Source organism: Cyprinodon tularosa, unplaced genomic scaffold (assembly GCF_016077235.1).
Source record: "Cyprinodon tularosa strain WSP-4 unplaced genomic scaffold, ASM1607723v1 ctg215, whole genome shotgun sequence".
NCBI classification, from domain to species: Eukaryota; Metazoa; Chordata; class Actinopteri; order Cyprinodontiformes; family Cyprinodontidae; genus Cyprinodon; species Cyprinodon tularosa.
The window spans coordinates 265,464-278,115 of NW_024038800.1; the positions used below are offsets into that span (position 1 = coordinate 265,464).

The 12,652-nt window shown below is 35.8% G+C and overlaps 1 protein-coding gene across 9 annotated transcripts in view; it reads left to right on the forward strand.

Annotated features, from left to right (window-relative positions):
• gramd1bb (GRAM domain containing 1Bb) overlaps positions 1-12,652 on the forward strand; it is a 198,231-nt gene that overhangs the window by 17,332 nt on the left and 168,247 nt on the right. The window contains exon 1 of one of the 9 annotated variants that reach the window (XM_038285827.1): positions 10,745-10,948. The exons of the other annotated variants lie outside the window; for them this stretch is intronic. Coding sequence (XP_038141755.1) covers positions 10,851-10,948 — 98 coding nt within the window. The 5' untranslated portion in view covers positions 10,745-10,850. Of the gene's footprint in view, positions 1-10,744; positions 10,949-12,652 lie in introns of those variants that run through there. 9 annotated transcript variants of the gene reach the window in all.

Below are 12,652 nucleotides of genomic sequence, written 5' to 3' on the forward strand. Positions count from 1 at the left end.
TATAAACAAGAAGCATCATCAAATCTACTTAATTATATATTTGCTTATTCTCTCTTACCTGACCAGTGATGACTTTGCGTCATGTTGTCATTCAACCGCTGGTTCTCTAGGTAATGTGCTGAAAATCACTCCATAATCTGCTGGAGACAGACACCGGCCCAACCACAACCCCGATGAAATAAGCGGGAAAGATGGATGGATGGAAGAGGAAGCTTACAGATGTTAATAACATTTTTCATCTTATGACTGCCTTTTTTATCACTTTAATGAGATGCTAGTTCCAGACTCCTGATAATTATGATGCATTTTTGCTGCTCACTGTACAGTATTTTGCATATACTGCCAGTGGGTTATGGGTTCTGTTAAAATTTACACCGGGTGTCTCCTGTGATGCCAGGCTACAGGATGACGATTAATTGCCCTATTTACAGATCTTCCCCCATCAGCTATGGGTTTCTGCATCTCTGGACTGTTTGTGTTGATTGCTAAATACGAAAAAGACCCTTAAACAGACTGATGAATATGTGTTGAAAAACAAAAATAATGAACAGCTGCAGATTCTTTCCTTTTGCCTAAAGCTGCCATATGTTCAGTTGAAGATGGATGTGAAGCTGGAGCGTGCTGTAATTACCTTACCAAGTCTGGTACAAACCCTATGGATTCTCCCACTTTTTTCCCTCTCTTTTTTTCTCTACACCTTAATAATTCAGTCTTCCTTCTTTCAGTGTTCCACCCACTTATTCCTTCACTTCTACTCAGTCACTTTTAAGGCATTAAATCACTCAGTACTGCAATCTACAGTATACAGCACTAAAGCTATATGCTGTAGTTAAATGAAATACATACACTCTGGATGGCATTGTATGGTATACTACTCAGTTGTTCAACACAGCAATTAAGAAAGTGTGTAAGCTTCTCCAGCTGCAGTGTTGAGTGTTTGGATCATAACAGGGTGAACTTAACAGCTCCAAAACTACTAGGAAAAGTAAGGTGATAAGCCTGAGGCCAGGTCATGTTTCCAGCTTTTCTGTAAACAGATATATTGGAATTTCATGCTCATGGTATCTTCCTAGAGGCAAGAACTTTGTGCTCTCCAGCAACTCCAATATATTAAAGTTGCATATATAAAAGAGAGAAACCAACTCACTATTAAGAGAAAAGGTGCATCTTTTATAGCAGTTTACCTTTTCCTGTAGGGAAAAAAGTTAAGGAACTTGCTTCCTTGCTCTCACTCCTAACATGCAGGTGAGTTGTGATTTTAGTTAAATTGGGGTTCAAGATGTAGACATTTGTCCTTTAATCACTGAGTTGCTATTTCAACTGCTGCTCAATCCTCCTCTAATGCAACCAGTCAACTTTAGCCAGATGAGATTCAATAGAAGATATATTGAGCTCTTTGTAATCAAGGAAGTCTGATTATGTCATTAAGACACACAACTGCAGTAATTGCATGGTAATTCAGCCCACTGCAGATCGAAAAGTTAAACAGTTGAAAGCAAAAAGGAAGAACAGTAAAATGCACAACCCATTCACACTCTTTAATTGATCAAAAAGTAAGTAAAATGTCTTGAAATTAAAAACTTTAGACAAATTAAAGAACCTTGCTAATAAACAATGAATTAACATACCTGTCAACAGCTGCAGAAGTCTGACTGAACATTTCCTGAACTTAAAAGAAAACACCTAATTTTAGTGATTGCCTCAATGTGTCTCAAAAAAAATGTAGTTCAGGACCTCCATCAGGCTTATTTATTAATATATATATATATATATATATATATATATATATATATATATATATATATATATATATATATATATATATATATATATATTTTTTTTTTTTTTTTTTTTTTGTTCAATTTCATGATTCCATTCCAATATATCTTTTATATATTATTAATTTATCATTTCAGTTTATTTTACTGGCAGCTGATTATTTCATTCCTTCATTTGAGCAAATAATAAGATGATCTAATAAAAGAGTTAGTATTTCCCCTGAAATAAAAAAATGAACTTAAAATAAGATAATGTAGTTGAATTTTTCTTATTTTAAACAAAAACTATTTTATTGGTAAATTGTCTTACATGTTTAAATCAAGAGAAACTACACATATTTAAAGAAAATTTTATTTCATTATATTTCATTTTTTGTTGTCCATTCATAACAGTGGTCGCTTCTGTTCTCTGAAACAGGGGAGGCTCAAAGGTGTTAAATAAATAAAAATTTCACATATTGTATTTACAAAGGTTAAAACACATCACTAAAATGCGTGAAAATAGTTGATGTAAAAGGCTCTGAAATAATGAACTCCAGAAACCACAGCCAGAGTTCAGCACAAGATGACTAATGAGGAAAACCTCCTTGCTCTCTGGCCACTGTCATTTAAAAATCCTTAAGTATGTGGACCAATCAGAAGCAAGCAGCCAGCTTCACAACCCGCCCTGGGTCCATAGACCCCCTCAGAGGCTGAGCTTCACTGGAAGTGACATATTTTGCCATGTTATGCATTTAGGGCTATACTCTCTCGAAACTTACCTGAATCGAAGGAGGCTCAAACCTCATCAGGGATTTCTCATAGAGACTGACAGGCAGTGTCCTGCTGCTCCAGAGCGCAGGGGAGATCGCACCCGAGAGTGGAGTAAACAGCTGATTAATGCAAAACATACTCATAAAATCAGGCACATTTAACACGTATTCAATGCATTTTAATCACTATATAAATGATGTACGACAATGCATTTTTCAACAACAGTTTCATGAAAATTACAGGTGAGGTTAAGCTTCATTAGTATTTGATGAGAAATCACCACTAATCCATACACACTTGTCCTTTAAGGGTTGCCGTATCATATTGCCTGTCTACTGCAGTTATTCAGCAAGAGACAAGGTACAATACAGAGTTTCTTTCTTACACCATAGACAGGTGGCCAAGGCAACCCAGAGACTTACAGAATAAACAACTATGCATGCTGTTTATGTATTGATACCCTGGTTTAAAAAAAAACAGGGTACCAATTGAACCAACAGTCCCAATGTTTATTGGATAGTGTGGGGTGTTGGATTATTCAGAGAAAACTAATGCATGCACAGGGAAAAAATGCACAGTCCATGTAGGCAGACCTTGGACGGTAATGTAATTTAAACTCTGGTCTGTTTCTACAAGGATAAGGTGCTTAAGTAACCATGCCTGTGATCTTTGGTTGGTTGGTCAGATTTTAGTTTGACAGTTTTGGTCAAAAATCTCAAACACAGCAATAAGATCAAGCATTAAGACAATGTCCAGATAAAAGTAGAAGGCTTTGGAGTAAATATAAGAAAGGATAAGCCAAACTTAAGAAGAATTAATAAATAAATAATTGCGACTTTAGACCTGGGATTTTAGAGAGCTGTTATGTGTGTTATGAGTGTGAAGGAACAGTTCAAGTGGGATAATAGGGAACAATGAGCTCTTTCAGAGAAGATGGGACAAGGCCACCAGAGGCCTTGTAATGACATGGACATTATATTCTCCTCTGAAATTCACAGAGACATAATGTACACTGCTGAACAGAGGACAACAGTCAGAGACTGTTATTTAGACTAGGTCTAAATAAAATGATGGATTCATTAAGAACTATGCTCATTGTAATTGTAAGAAGAAAAGAATTTACTTTTAAAATATGATTTTAAATGCCTATTCTTCCTTTTCTAAACCTATTGAACCAAGTAGAAACTTATTGAGAAAAACTCAAGAAATGCCTCAGCACAATTAGTTGCAGCAGACAAAAATGCACAAATTCAAACCCAAAACATTAAGTACACATCATATCTACCCCCATGATTAAAGAAAAATCATACATCGGAAGAAAACGTCTGCAAAGAAATGCATCCATCTAAAAGTCATTTTGGAGCCCTATAGGCATTGAGTGAGATTAATTCACACAGATACAAGTTTTTCTTTAGGTTATTAAAGGAGCGCAAACGTAATCGTGACCCTCAGGACGGACATTAGTAAGAGATTTTGCCTCATATTAGACCATAAGATTGAGTTTATTCATTGCACAACATAGGCAAGGAGATATGATGGACATTTGTCAACAAACGTTTATTAGTCTACATGAGGACCACTGAAACCACCCTACATAGGAATAAAGCAAGCAGTGATGACTGATTGCCTTAGAATTAGTAATGAACCTCAAAGCACCATGTTAGAAAGTATCCAGATTATGCTGTTGAAGATTTGCAGTCATCCAGGTCATAGTCATCCCAAAAAAGTAAAAAAAAAAAACAATCAACTCAACTTTTTTTTCCAAGTTTGAAGACGTGTCGCTTCCCATCCAGGAGGTTTTTTAATTCAAAATGAGATTATATATTTAATATCCAGATTATGCAAGCTTTGAACAGAGGAATGCATATAAAACATGTCACTGCAATCAAACATATACACAAAGATAGAAGCAAAAAGTATCTCATAAGATCAAATATAATCAAGGCAGGATTGTTGAAATAAAAACCTAACTGAAGCTTAAGTCTTTTTACATGACATGTAGGTCATGGTCAGAGCATCATCAGTTGAAAATCCAATATATCTGTACTGGGATAAAAATTCAATTTAAGTTCTTTCGAGGGTTTTGATTGATGGTAGGTTTGGAGGCTTTGTTTATTGTGCGTTTTTTTCAGCATGATTTTTGTTTTGCATGCTTCTTAACTGTTATTTTTGTACTTAAATCAATGTTAAGCCATATAAATGTTCTATGCTATGAAAAATGTGTAACTGGATCGAAGCAGGGTCTGGAGTAGGTCAAGGGAAATACATTATATAGTCATCAGAATAGAAATAAAAAAATGGCGCTTTAGAAACTTTATCATTTACATGATTCATATAAAGACTTCCAAAAAGCAGACTAAGGACTAAAAGTTTATGCAACCGGGGTATCGGTTTCTTGAAAGACGAACTACCCCAAATTTCCCTGTCTCTTTATTTATTCCAAAAGAACCATCATTATATTTTCACAAACATTTTAATTTTTTTCCCTTTCCTATAGTTATTTCTAATTTCTTTTGGACCAATATATATTGCAAAAAAAGACAAGCAATGTTATTTGGACATTAGAGTGGAGTAATCCCTCCACTGTAAAGTCAATGGATAACAATGACAGGCTTACTGCATTATGGGCAATCAAATTGGCAACTTTTAGGGTGTGTGTGATAGGAAGGGCATTCACTGAGTATGGTTGAATAATGACTTTCTATGAATTCACACAGCAGTGACAGTCCTACAGGGGTTTTCTGCCCCCCTAAGCACCAAACCGCTGTAATAGTATACCCTCACACAGCGTAATTAGATTCTTCTCAAATAACAGCTATTTCAGGCCATAGTTCAAGAAAAAAGGCTGTGGACCTATCAAAAATGCATCCATTCAGAACCTGACTTGCAAGTTTGCTTCACTCTACTGGACATCTATTTTTAAATCCTAATGGTAAAAATACTTCCTTTCATGCAATGTTTTCTGGCTTCCTAAAAACCCACCCGAGTTGTTTGAAAATTCACTTTTACTGTATGACTGAGTAACTAGTCTTTATTTTTACTTAAATTATTAAGTGCCATGCAAAAAGTTATTAAATGCACTAAAAATACTAAATGAGCATTTACACTGCATGGCTGACTGACCTCATGCAATATATTTGATTTAAACAATGTTGCTCTCATTGTTATTCCCCCCTTAGAGCATAACCAATAGCTGTAAAAATATATATGTACAACTCTATGCTTTTTTTATGCAAAAAAAACACACAAATCCAATTAACAAAATTATGGTTCATTATGCAGAATAAATGTTTTTCATTAGATCATGGAAGCAAAAAAAAACTGAAATTGTAAAAAATATAAAAATAAAAAAACATTGAGCTGATTGGTGCACAAAAGTTGCTGCTGCAAAAATCACAAGTCCTTTATTGCTTAATCCCCCCCAAAAAAGAAATGTTGGTTCCAGACAGCCTTCAAAAGACGTTTTTTTTTTTTTTTTGTAAAACGTCTTTTGTGATAGAAAAAAAAGATTCAACTAGAGACGCTAGATGAGTTTGTCTCATTTGTTAAACTGTCTGCCTTTTTTGTCAGCTTACAATCAATCGATACATTGCTGTGTCCCTCAGCAGACACCAAGAATCAAGTTGTTTCTGCCCAGCAGCTGTCTACAGCATGCTTTGTGAACAAGCTCTCTAGTTAAAAACGCGTTTATTGACATTTTTGTGGAGATAACTATGTAAATAGAGAACTATGCACGTGCTCCTTGAAAAGTTACCCACAAGTCCTATATGTGACCTTTTACCTTTTGTTACTGATCGGAAAGAATCAGCAGACAAGTTCTGTGTCAAAAAAAACCTGCAGAGGACTGTTATCTTTGGTCCTTACATCCTCTCGTTAAGCTCATCAGTTTAGAGTAAGAAAATTTTAACATACTTTACCTCTCATGCAGGACATTGATTTGTAAGAGTGGAAAAATATCAGTCTCACTCATTGTGAGATTAGGATTACATTACTAAAAAAAGCTTCAGTGGTTTATGTTAAGATGGAGAAGCAGATCTCTTTTATGTACAAAAAGTTACAGTAAGTTTGCATCTTGTCAAAAATATAAAAAAAACTGAAGGTTTGAATATACTGTACAGAAAGAAAGTAAAAAAGAAGACGCTGCACACTCATAAGAAAATGCCATACTCTAAACTAGCAAGTGTTCAAAATAAATACAGAAAGCAGCATAAAAAGAAATAAAAAAACAAAACTCCTGGTATACTGTGATAGGATGGATAAAACCACTTACTTGGCATTTTGGGAACAGTTAAGATTATAAAGTAATAAACAGCAATGGGAAGGAAGGATCTAAAGCAATTCTCCTTAGTGCACCAAGGGTTGAGCAATATTTCTATGAAGAACCATTTGCTGAATACATATGTGTTTTCTGGCTCCTGAACTAGTGACTCCAGGTGCATTGCATTCATTAGTGGGTCCGTTTACTGCCTGTAACAAGTCAAAGTTTCAGTAGCAGCAGTGAAATCCTTAGCCAGAGGTGTAGCTTAACAATGTACCTATAAAAATTCAACATAATTAAAAAATTGCCAAAGTCTTGATGTAATTCCTGCCTGTAATTCTGAGAAGTCATGAAAAAAAAATCATTATTGTATTTAGGTGTCCTGTAGACAAGATAACAGGAGTGGAGTCAGCTGGTCAGTTACAATCAACAATTTGTAAACAATGGAAAAGTACTGTTGCTGATGACACCAATGGTTGAACTAATTTGGAAGGTTCCAAGGAAAGAATAATAACTAATTTGCAACCATGAGGGTCAGCTTTGTATGTGCCTAAATGTTCTTATATGCTGCCTTTCTAGCAGGGAAGAGTCTAGGCACCAAACGAAGATATACAGCTGTTAAACCTGGGTTGTTCCTTAAAAGTGAACAAATATTCATGAAAAGTTGATAATCATTTCAATAGGTTGGGCGCATTGTGGATAAACACATTTCCAATTAATGCAACGCCAAATAGGGCAGTAACCAGCTGTAAGAGGTGTTGAGCAAATACTTATTTTATTTGCATAGCTTTTTTCTGTATCTTGTTTTTCTGAATGTACAAATTAATGATGTTTCTTTTTTATGTTAATGATCTGTCCAAAATTATTGCTGCAGTGGCAGCCATTAAAGATAGCCCTTCCCAGTCAAACGCTAGCCGAATGACAGCCCCCTTTCCTACAACTCCCAGCAAAATCCCCTCCATCTTCCAACCATTGGAGTGACCCCCCCCCTCTTGCATATTTTTTTAAGAATGGCTTCACCCTTTCACTTAAAAATCAAATATTGATGATTAAAAAGAAACTGCAGTGGAACAACCAAGGGCACATAACGGATAGTGGGGAAGCTTTGAATAGCTACTACTGTATGAATATCACAGCTCTAAACATATCATGCAGGATGTCTGATGAGTTTCATCTGTTATGATCTCTGAAATTTTATTTTTGAATAAAACTAGACCAAGTTATATTTTTTTATATTCTGTCTACAAACACACTAAAAATGTAAAAAATTACCTTTTTTATGCATAGAACTTATAATATCTTTTTTTAAGTTATTTTGGATCATTGAAGGCACAAAACTTAATTTTACTTTTGCATCTAAATACAATGTAGAATATATTTTCATACTTTTAAAAAGTAAAGGAGTTGAATCACTTTTTAACAGTGTCCTGTATGGCAATGTGGCAATAAGAATAATTGTCTTAATGCCAATAAAAGCAGATTTTGCTTTCATAAGTGGAGCAGTACGGCTATTGCCATAGTGTTCCGCTTGATCTATGCATATAAATAGCTTTTTTATAAATCATGCAGGGAATATTACAGATTATATGGACACTGCAATGTAAGTAGAACAGGAAATAAATAAAAAAAAGGAAAAAAAGATTAAAGAAAGAGGAGATAAAAGGGAGACAATGATAAAAATCTTCAGTCTGCTTCATCACCTGCAAAGAGATGTAAAAAGAACAGCACAACCAACAGATATAGTTAAGAGATACAATAAAGTAACACCTTGATACTATCGCTGAAGTATAAGTAATAATATTTAATCTAACATGTATACTGTGGTAGCTGAAGATAAGAGTACTTTTCTTCACTTTTGTCAGGAGCCAAAACACACTAGCTTCATCTTACATGTAATCTGTCAGTTGTACAAGGAGATGATTCTTTTTATGTTAACACCGTGAACAGCCAGCCTCTGGAAAGGTTTTTAAGGCTTCCCTTCTTCCCAACTACTATTTCATACGAAACATCCTAATTTATTAGTTAATTCAACATTTTCATATAATCATCAGTAGTGTTGCATATAAATGTAACACTTTTAACTGAAAATTTACTTTTCGCAGATGTTCCTATGTCTTGAGGGATAAACATTTTTCAAAATTGAAGAAGGGTTAATAGTACGGAAGAGGATTAGGCCCACTGGAAAAAAAAAAATAAAAAATGTTTACTGATGTAAAAATTTTATTTTAATTTAGTATTGGAAAAAAGTCTGATTTTTTTCCCCTCAGAATTCTGTCTTTAATCTCAGAATTTTGGATTTTAATGTAGATGGGCACCATGAATGAAGAGATGTGGGAGCACTCAGCTTCAGTGACAAAGATGTGAGTTGTTTGAGAGGGCCAGTGACACATTGGTGGAAAATTATGGAATTAGGCAACTTTTTATGTGCCCGAAGGGTCCCCTCATTAATAGAGGAGCAGGTCAATAAAACAAGAGAGCTAGTCTCTAAAACTGACATGGCTTGATGCTAACATGTTTGTTATCTGTCAAAATTCTGAGAAAAAAAGTCAAATTCTGAGTTTAAAGTCAGAATTTTGACTTTTTTCCCATATTTAACTAAAATAAAATTTAAATATCAGTTAACTTTTTTTTTTTTTTCAGTGGCCCTAATCCTCTTCCGTATTATTATTAATAGAAAACGTAATAAAGTTGAGTGGTGAGGCAGGACTGGGGGCAGGAAGAGGTTAAAGGTACACTATGCAACCGGTGTTGATTTTCCAGCGAGGCTCCCTCCAGAGGGCGAAAGTAAAAGTGCACTGTCGTAAATATGCACAGCTGTTCTCCTGGTTTCTCCGTCAAGCCAGGCGCGGTTGTTTTGAGCTTAGCAGCGAATGACTAACGCTGCGTTCACACTGGACGTAGCTGGCGCGACAGAAGCAGCGAGTTTACATGCAAAGTCAATGGTTGACGCGCGTCAAGGCGCAGCAAAAGGTCCCGCGGCGCATTTTGAGCACCAGGCGCAGCACGTCTGAGCAGCTGAAGCAGCGCGTCGGGTGCGTTTAACGCAGGGAGAGAGACACAGCGCTGATGATCACTCCTCTTAAACAGTTTATTGACGCCTAAATTAACTTAAAATGCAGAAATCTGCCGGCAGAATATGCAGTTTGGATTATTTAGATGAAAAACACCTACCAGCTGCCGCGGTGAACCGCTGCTGATGAAGGGATCCATACTGTCGGCGCCCCGCTGGTATGTGGGGGTCTGAGCGGCTCCGACAGAAAAAATATTGAAGGCAAAAAAAAAAAAAAAAAATATTGAAGGCAGAATAATAATCTGAATGAACTGACTGCACTGATTACGTTTTCAGGTGTATTTTCTCACTTAAACACATATTAAAACTACTTTATTCCCACTGATCACAGCAAATATAGCTGCAAGGCAGAGAAAGGATAGTGAAGCTCCGCCCAACGCGCCTCAGACACACTTTTGCACTGTGCAGCCAGAGCAGCAAAGCTGCTTCAGCCACACGTCAGAACTAACTGGTACAAGCAGCAAAAATGAAGCAGCAGACACGATTTTGCTGCTTTTGCTGCGTGAACGTAGCATAACTGCACAAAGATTGCCACTGTGCTAGCAACGAGAATGCTTTTAACTGGGGGCGTGTAGCAGTTCTCGCCGTAAAGCAAGACTGACTCTCACGAGACTTCTGAGCCTGTGGGTGCGGGTCGGTGCTCCTGCAGTTGCAAGTGCAGTATTTCCCCCACAGACCACCAGGGCGGCCGAGAATACCTTTGTTCAACCTGAAATGACTCATTTAGTCATCCATAACGTTATGGAACACATTAATTAACTGAAAAATGTTGCATAGTGTCCCTTTAAAAGCAGGGAGTCTACTGGTGGTGTTTGTCCAGACACTGATAGGTCACCGCTCAGTGGTCTGCCCTGTGCGCCTCTCATCCGTAAATTCTCCGCCTTCTCCAAGATGCACTGATTTCATTTCAGCGTTCTCGCTGGTGAAACAAACCTCCATATAACACCGCTATGGCTTTATATTCATCTGCCGTCATGGATGAGCGCACTTCATGAATTTTATCCCTTTATCTGCCAACTATTCTCGATCCTTAGGACTGACTTTGCTAAAAGTTTGCTGCGACGACAGGAATCAAGAAAACACCAAAAGGTAAAAATATATATTTTTAAAGCAGATATAATTGTGGACAATGTGTTTTCTGAACAGTTTAATCCAAATATGATGTTTTCGTCGCTTTTATGTTTACTTATATAAATCTGCGCAGACCGAATTCTATAAAAAAGGAAGAGATTCAACTTTGTCTCTCAGGGTTATTTTACAGGCTGAGGATGTTTTACAGCTGTGATGAACCTGTGTAAACATTACAGCCCGCAGACTGCCAATGATTCGCAGTTAAAGGCAGGCTGTCATTTCCTGCATCGCTCAGAGCGGCTGTGCTGCACTTGTGCATCTTTTCCTGCTGCCTGCCGCTTCACGCACATCAGAGGCCGCTGTCTGTCAGTCTGTCTTTATGTGTCTGTTAATGATTGCGCAGAAACTATGTTGGATTATGAGCTCTTTCAGGTTACGACCATCGTCATCAGCCACATGCAATCTTTACCCTCATTTATTCATTCGGCATTTAATTTCTGTTGTGACTTTTGTCTCATTGGCATGGAAGGCCGTTTACGCCACATGAAAGTAAAAAAAAAAAATGCCACATAGAGAGTCCGAATTATGAGATTGAAAGTAATAAATATGAGTTTAAAAAGTAATAATTATTATATATAAAGTCATAATTATGAGTTACAAAGTTATAATTATGATATATAAAGTTACAAAGTTATAATTATGATATATAAAGTCATAATTATGAGTTACAAAGTGATAATTATGAGATACAAACCCATAATTATGATATACAGAGGCATAATTTCAAATCTCACTCATAGTTATGTTTTAACAACGTCAAATATCTCAGTTATTACTGTGTTTCTCATAATTATGACTTTGTATCTCATAATTATGGATTTTAAAGTCGAAATTTTGACTATCTATTTTTCTTTTTTTTTTACTTTCATGTGGCAGAAACAGGCTTCCTTATTTTTGTGTAATATATTGGAGGCATCTATCTGACTTCTTTTGCTACCTCTCTGTATGAGATTTTTTCTTGAAGGTTGTCGTCTCTTAAGGCCTCATTTTCTTTCTCCTGCTTTATTTCTTATTTATATTTTTTAATTGATTAAGAAAAAGAAATTCAACCTCTTTTGGCCTTCGAACCACTGTCTCAAAACCTTGTTTTGGTATTGATCCTTATCAATTAGAGAATTCTCATGATACTAAAAGTTCAAACTAGATATACTCGATGCTAAGAAAAAATATTCAATACTCCATTTTCGATACCATAGACGTGAAAAAAATGCCAAATAATTAAAGGAATAAAAACATATTTATTAACATGAAAAACCTTATTTCTCAATCTCAACATGGAGCAAGTCTTCTCTACAGAATCAGAGATTGTAAATGTGAAATAAGTGTGCAAATTTATGTATAATTAATAACCCACATTTAACAAAATTTGATAATATTTTTGGTTGGTTTAAGTATTATTATTTTAATGTGCAAATAATCTAGAAATGTAAAATTAGGAATAGCAAAAATATGCCAATAGAACTTTTGTTTAATAGCAATACCATGCAAAATTAGTATTGTATCCAGAGTTAGAGTATTGATACTTTTGACAACCCTAAACTTTTACATCGGGGCATTTGGCTTTTACTTTTGTCCAAATGGAAAAGTCCGATTTTGGTGGTAACTAAATTCCAGCTCTGTAACGTTCTGATGCAACATTACAGTATAATCTGTGACCCATCA